The sequence below is a fragment of the Engystomops pustulosus genome, chromosome 3, assembly GCF_040894005.1.
Source record: "Engystomops pustulosus chromosome 3, aEngPut4.maternal, whole genome shotgun sequence".
Lineage (NCBI taxonomy): Eukaryota > Metazoa > Chordata > Amphibia > Anura > Leptodactylidae > Engystomops > Engystomops pustulosus.
The window spans coordinates 75,472,618-75,492,938 of NC_092413.1; the positions used below are offsets into that span (position 1 = coordinate 75,472,618).

Below are 20,321 nucleotides of genomic sequence, written 5' to 3' on the forward strand. Positions count from 1 at the left end.
ATACGGTATATCTGGTTGCCAATGGTGATGTGGTGCCTGACAATTTATTTTGGCCTCCTGATGATATGTTTTCCATTTAAGACCTTCCTACCACAGAATCTGGGGGATGTAAGGATAACCTGTGACAGTCACTGGTTGAGAAGTCTCAAGAAAAAGTCAGAGACACGTATAATGGAGACCAAACATCTGCTGCACCCGAGGCTTACGAGGAGGCTTGTTCAAAGGATACAAGTGTGAGCATTGCCAAAAGAGGTGTCCACAAAAAGGTGATAACTGGTTTAGGAAAAAAGTTATATGAATGCTGTATTTGTCATATGTCTTTTATAAAAAGAGATGCTGTGAAAAGACAGATATTGCAGAAGCATGTTGTGAAGATTGATATCTGGTACTATGGGTCCTGTGATACAGTTTTTACAAAGAAAAGTGAATGGGATGTTCACTTTTCGAAGTTTCAAGGGCAATACCGGAAGTTCTGAAACTGTGGTGTTGGCTTCCATGAGTGTAATGTAACTATACTGCCCCCAAATTACCAAAAATCTGACCAGGCTGAAACCTGATCAGTGTGAATGTGTCTGTAAACCTCACATAATGCATGATCACATAAAGTATGAATTTATGTGTGAACAGCTTGGAAACCATACTCCAAGTCATGCATATAATAATGAGAAGCTTGATGGATCAGAGGGAGAAGAGGAAGAAAAAGATGAGCAAAAAGTGGAGTCAATAGTCACTGTGAGTGAACCTGAACAACCACTTACTACACTCCAGTCCGTTCCCTCAAATCAGCCCAAAGGTAAGCAATTGGAAGACCCTAATCTGCCAAACCTCACTGTATCCAGGTACAGGGGGATGAGTGGCTTAAATACCAATCTCCTACAAGCAGATTACAAGGAAGATGGTTGTGATATTCAGAGTCTGACAGAAGTGAGTGACTTGTGTGAGGATTTGAAAAGCGGTATTAAACAGCAACATCCTGAAAAACCTGAAATGGAAATTGAGGTTGTTGGATGGTGGTCACCAGGAAGGTGATTGTGAGGTGCCGATTAGAACCCTGAAAGTACCCATTAGTGAGGAAGGGCGGAATGATCTGGAAGAACTCCAGATCCTTGAAGAACTCCAGATCTTGAAGCTACCTGTGATTGTTACCTGCAGAGGCAAGCTTTACTCGTATGAAGAGAAGACGGCCAGTAAAGGTGTGACAGAATAGGAGAATCTGCTAGATCACACAGGGGTTTCAAGACAAAAGTGTTGAGATGAAAATATGGCCTTTATCGGGGGGGGGGGGGGATATGTGGCAGGGTAAGCTGCCACTATAGTAGATTTTGGGTATAGAATGAATATGTTACCGGATGGATGTGGGAAAGCTGGGTGTTTTGCCACTAATACCACATAACTACCTGGTGCAGACTTCCCAGATTGGCTACGTCAAAGGCCTGTGGAGTTGTGGCAGTGAACTGATACAGAGTTTTTGGGGTGCCTGGCAGTAGGCCAACACCTGTGTAATTAGTGCCGGAAAGGCTTAGGCTTTATTGTTGCTGTTTTTGTTTTACTGCCAAATAAAACTGGCTGAGGTGAGTTGTACCCAAATCGCAAAGTGTGGACTTACTTGCAGGCTGGTGATTTGTGCCCGTCTATCCCAACACCTAACCCAGGGGTAGGGAACCTATGGCTCGGGAGCCAGATATGGCTCTTTTGTTGGCTGTATCTGGCTCTCAGACAGATCTTTAATAAATAGTGATGGCTGCTGTGTGTGTCTTAGACTGATCACTGGACACAGGCATCTATGTTACCGCTGCCTACGTCCTTTGTAAGACCCAGGCACCATTGCATAAGCCTGGTCAAAGAGAAGAGTGTGGGAGCGATGAGGAGTTGACTGCAGGGAGCGCTGGTAAGTGAATATTCAATTTTTCTTTTGCTGTGACTACCTATCTACTGGGGGTATGTGCTGGGGCTACCTATCTACTTGGGGGCATGTGCTGTGGCTATCTATCTACTGGGAGTAGATTCTGGAAAGGAATCTAAGTGGCACCCAGTCTTCATCAGAGCCTGCCGCAAAGCAGGATGGTCTTGCTGCAGCGTGGTACCACCAGGTCGTTCCACAGGCGCAACTTGTCCACGGTGGCAGCCAAGGTCGAGGTACAGGATAACTAGGCAGTCTCGTAGTCAGGAACAGGCAGACGGTCAAGGCAGGCGGTAATAAAGCGAGGTCAGGAACGGAGCAAGAGGTCAGGGCTGGCAGCAAAGGAGCAGAATCAGGAACAGGTCCGAGGTCACAACAGGAGGTCAACACTTGAGAAGGAAACACTGTGGAAAGCTTCCTCATAGGCATGAAGCACTAAGATCCGGGTGGGAATGCTGGGAGCCGCCAGTCTTTATAGAAACTCGGGAAGTGGGTAGTGTCAATCAGCAGCGTGTTGGCCCTTTAAATCTGTGAGTGCCGGTGTGCGCGCTGGCCAGCCGAGACGGGAGCAGGAATGTGGAGAGGTGAGTGAGCACTGAGGTGCCACCACGGAGAGGGGCACAGGTGTGCCTGAGATCCGAGACTACCTATCTACTGGGGGGCATGTGCATATTGTACGGCTCTTACCGAATAACATTTTAAAATATGTGGCGTTCATGGCTCTCTCGGCCAAAAAGGTTCCTGACCCCTGACCTAACCCCTAAACCTTCTAATTGCAAAAAGATTCCACATCGGACTATACCAACAAGGGATTTACAAACGGATACTTACCTCATTACCTGCAGGATCCAGTAGCCTCATCTGGACAGCAAATACATCAGGTCAGTTGTTCATTAACCCCTTCCTATGTACCACTGACAGTTATCATGTACAAAACCTAAATAGTCAGCGCAGCTGTTCCATTTGGTGTTAATTTACTTTTCTATGTTTGTTTTATTATCTTCTATTTGAAAAATGTTGAATAAATGAAGAATAAAATAAACACTAGTGCTTTGACCCAGCATTGATTAGAGGCATTAGCTGCATATTTCTGCTGTACAACACTTTTAAGACAACTGTAGATTTAAATAAATAAATTTTTTTGTAAATACAATATTTTATTAAATCTCTATTAAACAACTCAAAATAATCCCAACTAACCTTTGCTTGGAAGGGTTGTAAACTGTATTCCAACTGAATGTCTTTGATTTATAACAGATTTAAGTTTCTCCTGAAATATCTTATCATCTAAAGAGAAGAAAAAAGCATAAGAAGAGAAAGTAAAATGTAATTATATGTGATATGCTAAACACTAGGTTCCAAAATATTGATTTTGACCCAGCTGCTGTAAGCTGGAAAACACAGAATAAGGGTGCATTCACACGCCGGAATGCCTCCCAGGTGGGCATACCGTCGTGCGCTTGAGAGTAGGAGGAGGTGACCCCCTCCTCCCTCCAAAAGAAACTGTTGTGCACGGTTGCATACTCGTGAAAAGATAGCACAGGCTCTGTCTTTTCCCAGTGAACGGTGCGGAATGGTGCTACACATGTGTGGCACTGTATGGCTGCCATTGCCGTCTATGGGGACGTATATGCAGATATATATATATATATATCCCCACAGACGGGCGTCTGAATGTACCCATAATGTGTACACTGTAAATGTGTACTGTAAATGATTTCAGGCCTGCCCTTAACAGACCATAGCATATATAAATATGTGAATAGTAACTTTCGATTACACTAAACAGAAACATTGTAAAGGAAAAGCAAATATTCCTACCACTTGTGGAAAGGCTCACGTGACTAAAGACTAGGTATGGGAATTAAGAGCTCTGCTTATGGAGACACTGCCTTTTAAGGCCACCTTGCAGGCGTCTGGAAAACAGCTGATGTTGCTTCAATGGGGGGCTCTGGGGTATTCTGATAAATATGCAAATATGTTTTCTAGGATGGGACAAGAAAAAAATTGATATAGATATACTAGTTTGGCTTTTATGGACCAGAGTTATGCTTGATGTTGAGGGGACTTTCTTATAAGGAAAACATATTTGCATGGCTAATTGCTAATTAATGTTAAGGTAAAAATGATAGAATGGTAGACATAATAATTTGATTCATTTTTTTTAAACAATATTTTTGATATTTTCTACATTTTACAAACACATGATGGTGTGCAGACCCGTTAACATCCAAACTCTGCCCTTCTAACACAATAAAATTCCTGCATTAGTACTTGGCGATGTTGCATATATTTCAGTCCTATGGCCTGGTTCTACATTCTATGTTCAAGAGATCAAGTTAAATGAGTGTTGGAGCCACCCCTAAAGTTCTCTCAATGTTTTCAAAATTATATTCTCAAGGAGACTAGTGTGACCCTTACACTTTCCCTAAGATACTATTCTGTTAAGGTAAAAGGTGTCATTAATTTTGCTCAGTCAAGCAGTGAGCTATGAAGGACCTACAGTTTTTAAAAGTTTTCCAGTCTTTCTATATGAAGAAGGTTTTTGAACTGGTGATGAACTGTGATGTGGCAAGTGGATGTAGCCAATGCTGTAAAATTGCTCTGTTTAGTCACCACACAGATAATATAAAACAAAGTCGTTAAACTGAGCCCACAAGAGGGTGAAACACACATTTTTTATTTCCCAATTTTACAACATTTGTAAATTTTTTTCCAGATTCCCAGTACACTGCAAGGAATAATAAATAATGCCAAGGAGACATACAATTACGCACAAAATAAGCCCTCACACAGCTCTGTACATGGAAGAATGAAAAAGTTATGGATTTTTGAAGGTGGAGAGCGAGAAATGAGCGAATGCGTCTTTTAGGGGTTAAAGACCCAAATATGGCACATAGTCCTTATTAAGATGGCAATATCTGGACTGCCTCCTGCAGTTCTGGCTGCCTAGAACTGCAGGAGGAGACATCTAAACAGAGCAGGGGATACTTTGCACCCAAAGAATGTTTTGACACAGAAGATAATGGAGTAGGAAAGTATAAAGCTGAGAGAAGAAATGGAGCTGAATTCATGTACCAGCATCTGCAGAAGCTGCAGGTATCAAGAATGTAGGATGCAAATCTTTGTGCATAGTGTGTCCTCCACATCTTTACCTCCTTGGTCATCATTATCCTCTTCCCCCAACCATCCACACATATTGAGGTGAAAACATATGTGCATATTTCCCTGCAACTAATAAAACAGTTCAGTCTTCAGCAGCGTAAGGGTTAAACTTTCTGAGTTGCTACAGAAAAAAAAGGAGGCAAAAATAAAACTATCCTACCTAGCAGGAGATGTCAGACTTCAATAGTCAGTGTAAGGTTGTTTTCTGTTATACCTGTCCCTTATGTTTTTTTACCCATTTTTCACAACAGAACCATGATGGAAGGAACATCAGAAGTGTCCAAATAGAAACAAAGCTCATAAGAAAACTATTTTATATTTGTACTGCATTTTGAATATTTAATACTGACACTTTGAAGTATAAATTTGTCCTGCAGATAACATGGCTCTTGCAGGTCCGAAAATGCAAAAAATAAAAATGTTAAAAAATGCAAATAGCCTGTAGACATAAGGGGACTGTTTTTTTGCACTAATCAGAATACAGATAACAGTTGGCATAAGGCAGCAGAAAGGCTAGGTTCACCCATGACCACAGAGTGGGCTTTTAGTCCAAATGTTCTTAAACATCAAAACACTGTATGAAAAGATGGTTCCTTTACCCTGTTCAGTACTAAACTGGCAAGCAGTGTTGAAACAATTACCCGTGGACATTCTTTAAAATTATTCTATTCTCTCTTGCATTTATCTTCTTGGGGGAATTGAATGAGTTTGTGATGTTGTTAAGATACAGAGACCTGGAACAAGCAACTTTTCTTGCTGCGAGTGAGAAGGTCAACCCTTTGGCCTTTACCTGAACAACCTGCTCCAGGAGGGTTTCAGTCACCATTTTTTCAGTCAGTGAAAACGGTAAAGTTATATTGCCAGTTAAAGAGGACCTGTCACCCATAACAAAAGCACTAGGAGCTGCTTACTAAAGTTTACAGCTTACTAATGTATTCATGAGTGCCCACTCCATAGGTCAGCGGTGACTGCCAAGCTTCATGCGGCAACCACCGCCCCTAGCACGAATGTGCTGGACCTTTTTGAGCGCAGTCCGGCGTTTATTAATGTACTTCGCAGCAGTGTTTGTTAGCGTTATCGGAGGGTTCCAAAAACGCTAACAGGGTAACATTGCTGCATCGGAGATAGCGCTAGGAGCTGCTTACTTTAGTGATTTTGTTATGGGTGACAGGTCCTCTTTAAGGGTTTGTGAATAATTAAAGGGGTTTTCCCATCAATCAAGTTGATCTCAGTGATGAGACCCCCACAGACCATGAAAACGGGGTGTCCAAAGTACCTCTGTCGGACCACTTGTCGCTCCCAAAATGAATGAATGCAGAAAAGGTGAACAAAAAAATGCCTGGTTCCCACCATGAAGCATGGAGAAGGAGGTGTGATGTTGCTTTGATGGTGATTTAAAATTGAAGGTATACTGAACCAGCATGGTTACCACATCGTACTGCAGTGGCATGCTATTCCATCCAGTTTGTGTTAAGTTGGACCATCATTTATTTTTCAACAGGACAATGACTCCAAACACATCTCCAGGGTGTGTAAGGACTATTTCACCAAGAAGGAGAGTGACTGGGTGCTACGCCAGATGACCTGGTCTCCACAGTTACAAGACCTGCACCCAGTCGAGTGCTGAGCATCTCTGGGAACTCCTTCAAGACTGCTGGAAGACCATTTCAGGTGACTACCTCTTGAAGCTCATCAAAAGAATGCCAAGAGTGAGCAAAGAAATAATCAAATGACTTATGACATTTTTAAAATCATTAAAACATCAATTTCATATATTACACATGAAAGATAAAGTACTTCCCCAAAGCATGCTTAAAAACTCTCAATGATAATTCAATATAACCCAAAATAGACCACGTTGCATTACATCCAATATGGCCAAGCTCATATACAGATCAAAGTAAAATAATAAATATAAATATTTGGTGTTTAGCTACCCCACCAATCTCTATTAGACCGAAGATAGCAATTCTCACTTGACAGAGTGCAATCAATACCTAAAGTCCCAAAAATATACCCAAACACTCCACTCCAAAAATTCACCATAGCCGCACATTTCCATACAGCGTGTAAGAACCCCGCTCCATCTTTTTAAATATGAAGCATCCTGAATCATCCTTAATTTTCATTCTGAATAGGAAAGCTGGGGTATAAGTAAATTCTGTATAACATATTAAATTGTATGACCCTATAATTCCAATTTATTGAACAACTCTTAATATTTTTGTGAACTATCCATCATTCCTTGCTGTCAAATACGCCAATTTAATTTTCCCATTTTCCTTTAAAACTGTGGGAGAATTTCTTAGAATGATCCCTCACAATGTATTTAAACAGTTACATGCACACAATTCTTTTAGTGCACGTAACGGTGTTGACTAGCTCTAAACACTCATGAGTTTCTTCTTAATTTAATCAATTGTTTGCCCCTCTTAAGTGCATGTAATAGTTGCATATACCTACAAAATCACCTCTTTGTAACTTATATTTTCCATTTAGAGCTTCTAAAGCAATTACTTTATCCTCCTGCACAACCTGTGATATATTTTTTTTACCCCTTTCTTTATCCAAAACCTACTATCCGGTATCAATTTCATGTTGGGCAAATTGTTATTGTACCACAACATCGTATCTTCAAGAAATACTGGCACTGTTAACATTGGTTTAACGGCAGACCAGGATTTAGCCAAAGAATTACAACTTCCCACTTAGAAAACGGCTTGTCCAATAACATAGAGGTTTCCAATAATTCAAAGACATTGCAGAGCTTACCATCTGTCAAATTGGATGGTTGGGACATGTGACGGAATGAAGTGAGGTGCTTATCAGTGCTGCCTTCTCTGCCCCTTTCCCATCCTTCCCCGCCGAGTCTACACGCTCAGGCTCCGATCGCGAGTGTCAACCCCTTACACACCGCTGTCAAGCATGACTGCGGAGTGTAAGGGTCTTCCCCTTATGGATCGGATCCCCCGTGCCACTTACCGGGGGATCCGATCCTCTTCTGGGAAGCCCCGAGGTCTGCCAAGTGCAGCGGGGCTACCAGATGTCCTGAACAGTCAGAACCCTTTCGAATCTGACTGTAAACTGTCTGCGCATACTTCTGCATGCTCAGACAGTTTACAAAGCTCTACAATTAATTAGTATTGTAGAGCAGTTTATTGGATCAGAGCATCACTGGTTCAAGTTTGTAAAAGTAATAAAAGTTAAAAACACTAAAGTTTAAACATAAGAATAAATACAAAATAAATACTTAAAAGTATAAGCCCCTAAAATGTCACTTTTCCATAAAACCACTTAATAAAATATAAAAACACAAATGCACAAAAAAACCCCACATATTTGGTATTGCAGCATCCGTAAAAATCTGTATAATAAAACAGGATAGTTACTAGACCAGCACAGTAATCGCTGGGGAAAAAAACGGTAAGAATGTTCAGAAAAATAATTTTTAATTCATACTTTTAAAAAGTGCTCTAAAAAGTGATTTAAAAAAATGTTATGCACTCTAAAATAAGATTACTAAAAAGAACAACTCTTCTCGCAAAACATAATACACAAAACCCCCACATATTTGCTACGTCCGTGACAATCTGCATAATAACACAGAATCGTTATTGAACCCGCTAAGTGAACCCCGTAAAAAACAACTTCAAAAAACGTTCTGAAAAAATAATTAATGCCCTTTAAAAAATGCTCTAAAAAGTGATTAGAAAATGTTATGCAATCTAAAATAGGACCACTAAAAAGAACAACGCTTCTTGCAAAAAAAACAAAACAAAACCCTTAACCAGATTTGTCAGCCAAAAAATAAAAAAGTTGTGCATATGAAAAGACGGTGATGCTGAAATGAGCATTTTCACCAAATTACTTTTTATTCAGTAAAATTTGGAAAAAATGAAAAAACAATATAAATGAGGTATTTTCTTAATTGTGGCAACCCATAGAATACAAATAATATACTATTTTTATGGTATGGTAAACATAAAAAAAAAAAATAACCCAAAAAAATCTTCTAAAAAATTGATGACTTGCATTTCCTCCACCAACAAAGAGTTAATAAAATCTCACTAATTAGCTCAAATTATGTAACAGAAAAGTTCATCTCATGTGGAAAAAAATAAGCCCCTCTAGGTCCACAATAGAAAAAAAATTTACTCGGGAGGAATTGGGTATCAAAATTTGTGAAGCCTCTTTTCATTTAATCCATTTCAAATGTTTAATTTTTCATCCAAAATGAGTGTATTGTGAAAAAATATTACAATTTGTAGACCGCACCTCCGTTTTGTTTTAACCCCTAAAAAAAACCTAAAGAGTTAAACTTCTTAAAAGTGCTTTTTAATATGTTTATGGTGTAGTTTCCATAATGGGGTAATTTACGAGATCCAGCTATTATTTCGGCCTCTCACAGTCAATTAGAAGTTGAACAGGTCCATCTAAATACGGGTTTTGCTTATTTTCCATAAAATGTGAAAAATTGCACCTAAATTCTGAGCCTTATAACATTCTAGTAAAATATGTGGAATCTTAAAAAAACCATGCCAACATAAATCAGACATTTGGGAAATGTGAGTTATTAATTTATTTGGATGCTATGACAATCTGTATCAAAAGTAGAGAATTTAGAACTTCGAAAAAAATAATTTTTCTAAATTTTTGCCAAATTTAGGTTAAACACAAAAGCTTTCATCCACATTTTTAAACTAATTTGAAGTACAATGTGTCACGAGAAAACAATCTCAAAATCCCCTTATAGTGTTCCAAAGCTATAAGCATTTATAGTGACACAGGGCAGATTTGAAAAATGGGAGCACGTCCTAAAGGCCAAAATAGGCTTGGCCTATTAGGGGTTAATAGAGATTTGAAAGAAATTTTGGATGTTAAATAATTGCTTTCTGATTTCTGATGTCTTTGATTTCTGTACGTCAATAGCAATAGCAAGGTGATTACAATGTTTCAATAGCAATCATTCACAATAGCGATCAGACGTGTTTTTGGAAGCATCTCACTCCCATCCTCAGTGATGACCTATACTGAATAAGCCTATGTTTTTATCCTCCTTTCACATAACATACTTCCACATCAGTGAAGAAATCCTAGGCAGATCCCTATCCCAAGCTCTAATTGGCAAAGATCACCTGTTGAGCAATGGAAATCCACTCACAGTGGTGATTAGCACTTGGTTGACATACTCCAAAACTCACTCTCACAAAAATCAGGGGATCTTCTAGGCTTAAAAGATGCTTCCCCCTCACATTGGCTCTAACCCCAGACATCTATGAGTGACAAAAAAGTCTGAAATCTTACTTGACAGCTCCTTCCCAATTTTTGCCGATTTTCAACAGCAACAGGGCCAACTTCATTAGGTACTCCCAAATCAAGGCTAATTTTAAAAAAATGACCAAAAACAGGCCCCTTCGACAGAAACTTGGTATAAGGGACTCCTTCACTTTACAACTCAGATCCCCGAGCTTACTTCCATTACTTACAAAAAACTAATAGACCTAGACAGGTTGACTAATCCACAATGCATTGCGGCATGGGAAAAGGATCTACAGATAAATCTCTACAGATAAATCAAACATATCATTAAAACCAGTTGGGGCCCCTCAAAACCCTGCACTGTACATAAACTCAACAGCGATATCCCAGACACCTGCTGGAGATGTGAATCAGACATTGGATCACACTCTCACATATGGTGGGAGTGTGAAATAATAAAACCTTTTTGGTCCAAAGTGGACAACATAATCCGCAGAATCTGCCCAAATGCCCCTCACATCACTAATCTCCTCTTAATATCAGTCCAAACTCACACCCCAAATACCATCCACACAAACGTTTCCACCTCCTCCTATTTATGGCCAAATCCCTTATACCACTTCTCTAGGAAACAAACTACCCCCCCCCCTCTATCAGACAATGGATTAATAAAATATCTCAACTAGTGCTTATGACCGTAGGAAACATAGCATTACTTGCATATGCCTCCCTCCCCTACACGGACTTGTTCTTTGCAAGAATTTTGTGAGTATTTAGCAAATAAATGGATTAAGAAGAAAGAATCTGGTGAGTGCAGGTTCTACTTTCAATCTTGTTTATATTATAGGAAACGTAGTGACTACAAGAACCTACAACATTTGGGATCCTTGGTTCTCATTTTTTGACTCTGATCTATGTAATTCACACTTGAGAGAGGAATCGGGAAGAAGATGATTAGATACTCCCTGATCCCTAACTCTACCCGCCACCTTAACTCTCCCATCCAACCTGCATCCTAAGCTCAAGGTTAATCAATGAAGATAGATAAAATTAAAACCTCCTGTACAATTTTTTTTTTTTTTTTTTATTTTGCCATCTTCTGGCGCCAATAACTTTTGTATACTTTGGTGTACGGAGCTGTGGGTAGGGTCATTTTTTGCGAATTTTGATGGCGTTTTCATTGCTATAATTTTTGGGACTGTCCGACCTTTTGATCACTTTTTATTAATTTTTTTATATTTTTCAAAATGGCAAAAAAATGCCATTTTCAACTTTGGACGCTATTTTCCGTTACGGGGTTAAACGCAGTGAAAAACCGCAATTATATTTTGATACATCGGGCATTTTCGGGGATACCTAATGTGTTAATGATTTTTGCTCTTTATTAATATTTATATCAGTTCTAGGTAAAAGGGGGGTGATTTGAATTTTTAGGTTTTTTTATTGTAATTTTTTTTTTTACTTTTTTTTTTCATTTTTACTTTTACTATTTTTCAGAACCCCTAGGGTACTCTAACCCTAGGTAGTCTGATTCATCCTATCATATACTGCCATACTACATTATGGCAGTATATGAGGATTTTACTCCCCATTCATTACAATGTGCAAGTAGCACATTGTAATGCATGGGTTAAAACGAAGTAGTAGCGTTTTGGGGGAAAAAAGTTAATTTTCTAGGCAAATATTGACTTTGCAATTAATTGCTGTTAATCTATTCACTCTTTATAACATTGTGGAGTATATGCAAATTGTCATTATAAAACCTGATGCAGTAGACTTTGTAAAAATTAACATTTGTATCATTCTCAAAAATATTTTATATTATCTCAAAGTCCACACCCATACTGTGCACGTCTTGTCAATTGTTTGGAGATACACAGTTTCATTTATACTGGATTTATACTCATTTTCCTATCATCTACTTATGTTGGACAGAACCGAAACCTGTTCACATTGGACACACTTTTTGCATTTTACCACCATTATACTTATTGATATACTGGATGCATCATTATTGAGAGGTTTATAGCACTGCAAGAAAAAGAATTATACTATAGGAATATATATTTATCATGGCGAGGACGCCGCTGCCTTGTCACCTGACTTGGGGTGCAACTGTACAGGTTAATTTAGCCTACTCAAACTTGCGCTCACCCTTCACTCAGGACACAAATTGAGCATAAATAACACCTCATACAGCTCCAGCACTCCACATAAGATCTGCTGCCACCACTTACTGCATTTATACCGGGAAAAATAAGCATCCCACTCTACATTCACTCTTGCTTCCCAAGCAGTCACCTTATTACACCACTAGGCATGCACACTCAGTTCTCTAGCATATTCACAGCCAACCACACTTAACATAGCTATGAGTTCGCAGAGAATACAGGGACCAAAATTAAAGTAAACGTTATAATAAAAGTTAGTAATTGCTCTATGGTTCAACAAATCTTATACATTCAAGATTAATATTTCCTTGACAAATTTTATTTTACCTTGATGTGTATATGAGCTTGACCAGGTACACAGGTACAGGACTATGGACTGGAGTGGTGATCACACTTTTGTCTCCACTCCAGAAACTAAAGCTTTCACATTGTAATTGGGTCTAATAATGCATCATGTGTGCACCCCTTAAAGAAGGGTATGTTGCGCTCAGATAGTGCTCTCTACCTTGAGACAATAAGTGCTTGACAGCCACAAGTGACACAGGTTTGCTGAATTTATTTTTCATGCTGGCAGGGAGAAGCCCTCCAGCGGATAGTGAAGGCTGCCTGATGAATAGTTAGAGACAGACAAGCACTGGGTTTTGTTTGATGCTGGTGTTTTTCTGGAATAAATGCATAGTTTCAATTTGAATTGAATTGCCGACCTCTCACTCTCTATATGAATATATTATACATACACAGTGCTTCAGACCATTTGTAGGTATTATACTCCCAATCGGATACTGATTGATCAATATAAAACAGTCCCAAGAAAGAGTCCTAAAATGAAACTTAGTTAATTTTTAAAAATATAAGTAGAACAAACAGGAAAGGTATAGTTTAACAATCACAAAAATACTGACAAAATGGCATCTTACCTATGTGTAGAGAAAAGAAAAAATGATTGGGATTGTGACAAACAAAAGTGTTTGTAGGTGGGTGGACTGACAACAGAAAACTGAAGAGCAACTTAAGTAGGTCCATCTCTGGAGGTGATCCAAGCACTTCTTCAACAATTTTTATATATGATCCACAAACTTCCTGAGGGATCGGGGTTATGTATTCCTCTCTGTGTTCCTGATGTTAAAATAAATAAATATTACAGATGTGTATAATATCTAATATCTTACAGTACTTTATCACTCTAAAATAGGCATTATATCTAAAGCATATGTAACAAAATTACAAATACGTATTGCTGCTGCTTAGCTTCCGTAGACGTCACCCACATCTTTATGTGGAAGTTACAGTTGACCTTTAAGAGAATATGCTTAAGTATTATAAATACCTGATCTTGAGCTTTGCCCCACCACCCTTTCAGTTTAAATACTAAACCAATGAAATATCAAGCGGTTCTATTTGGGTGCTAAACTGCATGCATTTTTTTGTAATTACAGACTCCTTAGTGCTTTTATATGCTCCAGCAAAATAAATTACATATCTAACTATTTAATACAAAAGGAAAAAAAAAAAACAGTTTATTTGGTTGAAAATAGACACATGTCCATTAAGTTCAACCAAGGAAGGGAAGGGATTGAATGAGGAAGGGATTTAGGGGAAACAATTCTATATAATATAACATAACCATCAATGTTATTTAGACGCAAAAAGGCATCTAGGCCCTTCTTGAAGATCTTTGCTGTCCCTGCTGTGACCAGTGCCTGAGGCAGGCTATTCCACAGATTGGAAGTTCTCATAGTAAAAAAGCCCTGTTGCATGGAGACAGTGCCCCCTCGTCTTTTGATTTGATTTAAACTGGAACAACTTTCCACCATATTTTTTTGTATGGACCATTCAAATATTAATATAAACTAATCATGTCCTCTTGTAGTAGTCTCTTTTCCAGACTAAAATACATCTAGTTGCTTTAATGTGTCCTCATAACAGAACCTCCAAACACCTAATCATTTTTGTGGCTCTTCGTTGAACCCTTACCAGCTCCAGGGCATCCTTTTTACGGACCGATGCCCAGAACTGGACAGCATACTCCAGGTCAGGTCAAATCAATGCCTTGTATACTGGTAACATTACTTCGCTATCGCAAGAGTCCATACCACTATTGATACATGACAAGATCTTGCCGGCTTCAGAGGGAGCTGATTGACATTGAATGCTGTTATTTAATCTATGATCTACTAGTACGCCCAGGTCCTTCTCAACAAGGGACTCTCCAGGATTTACTCCCCCAAGGACATATATTGCCTGTGGATTATTAGCCCACAGGTGCATAACCTTACATTTATCCACATTGAACCTAATTTGCCAAGTGGCCGACCAAACATTCGGTTTGCCCAAGTCACCCTGCAGCCTATGAACATCCTTGGAAGACTGTATTGAACTACATTTTGGTGTCAGAGCCAAAAATAGACACAATGCTATCATATAATTAATAAACATATTAAATAATAGTGGGAAAGCACAGCACCCTGGGGTACAACACTTATAACTGGTGACCATTCTGAGTAGAAATCATTGACCACAACTCTATGAATATGATCCTTCAGCCAGTTTTCAATCCAATTGCAAATGATTCCTACCAAACCTCTAGACCTTATTTTACCCATCGGGTGTCTATGAGGGACAGTGTCAAATGCCTTAGCAAAATCCAAGAACACAATATCCACAGCAGCTCCTCCATCCAGGCATATGCTCACTTCTTCATAAAAAAGATGAGGTTAGTATGACAACTTCTATCCTTAGTAAACTCATGCTGGCTGTCTACTTATTGATGTCACATATGCATGTATGGAAGTTAAAGAGTAACTGTAAAGGTTTTTTTTTTTCACAAATTAATAGCTCTTGAGATGTAAAGCAACTTTGCCTACTATCTTTATTACCTATATGTAGTAGTTTCCTTGCTATATCCCTCAAATTACCTCATTGCTGAATTGCTGCCTCCTCCATGTGCTGATAAGCCCTATGAATCCGTATGTAGTTTATACTTTGTTTATGTCAGTTTACTGGGAGGAGGGGAGGAGCTCATGTTTCAGTGAATGCAGCAGAGCTGGATGTTTATGCAAAGGTCTCCTGCACAGAATAGTGAGGTACAAGATCCCCATTTTTCCCATCAGTCTCTTCTGCCCACCTTCTGCTCCCTTCCCCCACCTTGTCATCAACAGTATCAGCTCTGTCCAGATATGCTATTAACCCTTAGTGGCACTACATTTCCCTTGTGCCAGTCACATGGCACCATATCAGACATTAAGGAATCTCTGAAGATTTTAGACAGCGGTACAGCAATTACATTACTGACCATCTGGTCCAAGAGCTTTGTACACAGTGATTTTATTGAGCCTAGATTGGATCATGTCTACAGACCATTTTTTTTTTGTCTATTGTATAAAACAGAACTAAAAAAAAAATAAAAATCTCTCTTATCTGGACCTGCAGTCACCAATTCATCATTTTCAGAATATAGGGGCCCAACCTGCTCTGACAATTTTTTTTGCATTGATATACCATATATACTTGAGTATAAGCCTAGTTTTTCAGCACAAAAAATGTGCTGAAAACCCAAATTCGGCTTATACTCAAGTAAAAAATAGGTTTTACCGGGTTTTTGTGGTAAAATTAGGGGCTTCGTCTTATACTTGGGTCGGCTTATACTCAAGTATATATACGGTACTTAAAAAAAAAATTGGGATTTGTTTTGCCATCTTTGGCCACCTGTCTTTCATTTTGTATTTTGGCTGCTTTTATTTCCTTCTTACAGATTTCAGTAAATGTTTTGTAATTATTCAATGCCTCAGACGAACCATCAGATTTATATTTTTTGAATGCTCTCTTTTTTATCATTAACATCCCTTTTAACTGTAGCTGTAAGCCACGTTACCTATTGGAATAAAATTTAGAAGTACATATATGACCTAGTATGACCTAGGATAGATTTGAAGGTCTCCCATTTAACATTAGTATCATCATGTGACAGTATCTGATCCCAGTCTATATCCCTGAATTTCGGGTAATTAGCCTTCTAAAAATACAATGTTTTCGGTTTCTCTGCATGTTTTTGCTTTTTACAGTTTAAGAAGAAAATAATTATGTTATGATCGCTGTTCCCAAGGCTTTCCCGGACACTGAGATTTTGTACAATCTCCGCATTGTTAGAAATCACAAGGACCAACAATGCATCACCTCTTGTGGGATCTTCTACAAGCTGTACCAGAAAATTATCCTGCAGAAAGTTGATAAAAGGTCTCCCCTTCACAGATGAAGAAGAGCCCTCACTCCAATTTATATTTGGAAAGTTAAAGTCTCCCATTATCACTACTGTCCCCTTCTGTTCAACCCGCTCCATTTGTTTATATAGGTAACCCTCTATTTCCTCAGAGATATAGGGGGGTCTAAAATTAAACCAAAAATAATTTTCTCAATGATCTCCGGCTAAGAATCTCAACCCACAAAGTTTCAGCCTCCTCACACCCTTCTAAGACTATTGTTTTATTCACAATCACTTCCTTTTCCTCCGCCCGCAATCCTTGCTTAAATCCTCCGCCACCCCTGCTTGGATCTTCTCCCCCAGCACTCCTTCCATTTAGTTGCAGGTTATCTGCGGAAAACAGCTTGTACCCCAATGAAAACACTTAATACTAATAAACAAACTGGAAAAAAAAGTGTGTATGTGTAAATGTCACATTTTGTTTGCCCAATTTAAATAATACCAGAGAATACCATGGCTGTGGAGTTTGAGTCGGTGAACATTTGGGTGGAGTCAAGTTAAAATGGACCCCATGTGCTAGCGTTGTGTTAGGAAATGCAACACTAGTGCGACGTGTGAGTGCACCCTAATGGGCCACATGAGGAACCAGCACCATAGCACCAAAAACCACAGCAGAAAGTGTCACTACAGAAATGATAAATTTTACAGTACAGCAATAAATATTACTTCAGAAACCAAATACAGGCAGTCCCCTACTTAAGAACACCCGACTTACAGAAAACCCCTAGTTACAAATGGACCTCTGCTAATTGGTACTTCACTGCACTTAAGCCTCAATTTAGTCTGCAACTAAGCTGTATTGCTAATCCTGGATCTTATGACAACCCAACATTTTTAACCCCTTCACACTCTGCGACAGATATATCCGCCACAGAGCTATGAAGGGTTATGAAGATGGCTCACGGGTGCTATCACCCGCAGTGGCTCACTGTAATTTATCACATGCAAAAACTCCATATACTGCAATACAGTAAAGAGGGTCTAAAAAATTGAGAAAAAAAAAAGGAAAAAAGTTTAAAAATATGGAAAAAATTAATAATATTTTAAAAATTCAAATCACCCCCTTTCCCTAGAGCTGATATAAAACATAATAAACAGTAAAAATCACAAACATTAGGCATTACCGCGTATCAAAATGCCCAATCAAAATATAATACATGACATAAAAAATCTAATGAAAAGTGATCAAAATGTCGCACAATCCTCAAAATGGGGGACCGAAGATCGGAGGTAACATGGCAGTGCCCATGCGCCGCCACGTTTTAGGTGCTGCCAGCGACTTTGCTGGGGGAAAATAAGAGGTTAACACCCGCGATTTGTGCAAGCACCGACCGCGGATGATAGCCATGGTTCTTTGCTGCAATATGCAGCAAAGCCCTCTCTGTATGAAGAGGGCTCAGCCCGTGAGCCTTCTTCATACACCCTTCAGAGCTCTGCGGCGTATATATCCGTCACAGAGCGTGAAGGGGTTAATTTTTGAAAATGTATTAAAACACAATAAAACCTGTATAAATTTGGTATCACCGTGAACTGAACCAAAGAATAAGGTAGAGGTGTTATTTGGAGTGCAGAGTGAAAGTTGTAAAAACTGAGCCCACAAGAATGTAACATGCATTTTTTTTTCCAATTTTTCCACATTTGGAAATTTTGTTCCTGCTTCCCAGTACACGGCATGTTATAATAACAATTTGTTACACACAAAATAAGCCCTCGCACAAAAACTGCGTCCTTAAGGGGTTAAAATCCTTTTGGTGCAGAGACCAAAAAAGATTTGTCTGGAGTTACAATTATAAAATATACAGTACTGACTTACATACAAATTCAACTTAAGAACAAACCTACAGAACCTTGTTCGTAATCCGGGGACTGCCTGTACTGTATTCAGATCATACAATAATAGTAGTAGTCCCGGAGCAAGGAGCAGTACAGTATAATTGACAAGTATTTATCACTCCTGGGCCTTCCCTTGCTGTTGAAGCCATTCAGCTTTGGGCCCTGATACCACATTGTGCACGTCCCCTTTGACCATTAACCCTTATGGGACTCAAACCATTTTCGTTTTTGTGTTTCTGTTTTTTACTCCCCTCATTCCAGAAGTGCCAACTTTTATATTTTTATTTTTACAGAGGTGTGTGAGAACGTGATGTCTGCAGGGCAAATTGTGTTTTAGTGGCACCATTTAACATTACATGCAACATACTAGAAAGCTGTAATAAAAAAATTCCAAGTGCACTGAAAAAAACAAAAACAAAAACATTACAGCGTTTTTTTGTGGAATCCGTTTTTACTGAGGTTTCCTCGTTATTCTTTGGGCCAATACAATTAAATGGACACCAAATTTAGAAGATTTTAAAAAATATTTTGTACAAAAAAATATTCTCCATTTTTCCAAATTCTGAGGCCAATACATTTTTCACGCTTTGGAGTAATTTTTTGTGGTACCTACTAGCGGTTTAACTTTTATCAATTTGGGACCTGTATGACTGTTCAATCATTTGACAAAATAGTACTGCATGGCTGGAGGAGCGTTCCCACATTTTGCAGTATTATTACGTCATGCTTCTGGCACCAAAGCTGCAGGTGTCGGCAGTATATTATAGTTGACACCCACATCTAACACACGCGATCAGAGATTCCTCAGATAACGGGTGTTAACCCTTTACATGGCGCGGTCAGAGCATAGATTGTTCATGCCAACCTGTTAAAAAGTAAATAATAAATGTTAAAAACACTTAAAAGTTTTCTAATAAAAAGAATTAAAGTACAAATCCCCTAAACACAAATATTCCCTACACACGTTTAATAAAGAAACACAAAATCACCATGAAACCCCACGTATCGCCACGTCCATAACAATCTGCACAATAACTCAGAAACTTCATTGGACTCGCTCGGTGAACGCCGTAAAAACAAAACCTGAAAAACTCGCCAAAAATTTTAATATTTCATAAAATCCCTACACCAAAATGTTCAAAAAAGTGATCTAAAATGTTAAGTGTGCCAAAATGGTACCACTTAAAAGGAAAACTAAAGACAAGTTATATCTCCGAAAAATGAGATTTTCTTTATATTAGTTTTTTTTCCAGTAAAATTGTAAAAATATACAAAAACTATATAAATGAGCTATCACCGTAATCGTAGTTATCTATAAAATAAAGATAATATATATTTTTTTTTTCTACGGTGCACGACCCCCAAAAAATACAAAAAGAAAGGAAACCAAAATTGAAGATTCTTTTCCTCTATACATTCAAGAATTAATAAAATTTATCAATAAGCTACAGACCCACTAAAATGAAATATTTGTAAAGTGCATCTCATGTCGCAAAAACTAAGCCCTTATATTTCCAAATTGCCAAAGATAACAATTCTATAGACAATAAAAAGTGACAATGCATAGTCTGCTCTTAATGGCGCAGCTTCCCTTCAATGATCTGTTTTGTGCCCATACAGCAGTTTACCATTACATATGGGGGATTGTTATACTCAGGAGAAATTGGCTATCAAACTTTGTGGATGATTTTGGATTTTTATCCACGGAGAATGGGTACATTTTATGAAAAACACA

The 20,321-nt window shown here is 38.6% G+C and overlaps 1 protein-coding gene and 1 long non-coding RNA gene across 5 annotated transcripts in view; one reads left to right on the top strand and one right to left on the bottom strand.

The window, feature by feature from the left end:
• Positions 1 to 6,759, top strand: part of LOC140121480 (uncharacterized) — a 31,724-nt gene extending 24,965 nt beyond the window's left edge. For both annotated transcript variants that reach the window (XR_011854112.1, XR_011854113.1), the window contains exon 4: positions 6,567 to 6,759. This is a non-coding gene — a long non-coding RNA (uncharacterized lncRNA). The remainder of the gene's footprint in view (positions 1 to 6,566) is intronic.
• The window catches only part of LYST (lysosomal trafficking regulator), a 511,246-nt gene that overhangs the window by 274,300 nt on the left and 216,625 nt on the right, over positions 1 to 20,321 (bottom strand). For all 3 annotated transcript variants that reach the window (XM_072141114.1, XM_072141113.1, XM_072141115.1), the window contains exons 20-21: positions 13,413 to 13,611; positions 3,101 to 3,187 (exon numbers count right to left, since the gene is read on the bottom strand). In XM_072141114.1, coding sequence (XP_071997215.1) covers positions 3,101 to 3,187; positions 13,413 to 13,611 — 286 coding nt within the window. The remainder of the gene's footprint in view (positions 1 to 3,100; positions 3,188 to 13,412; positions 13,612 to 20,321) is intronic.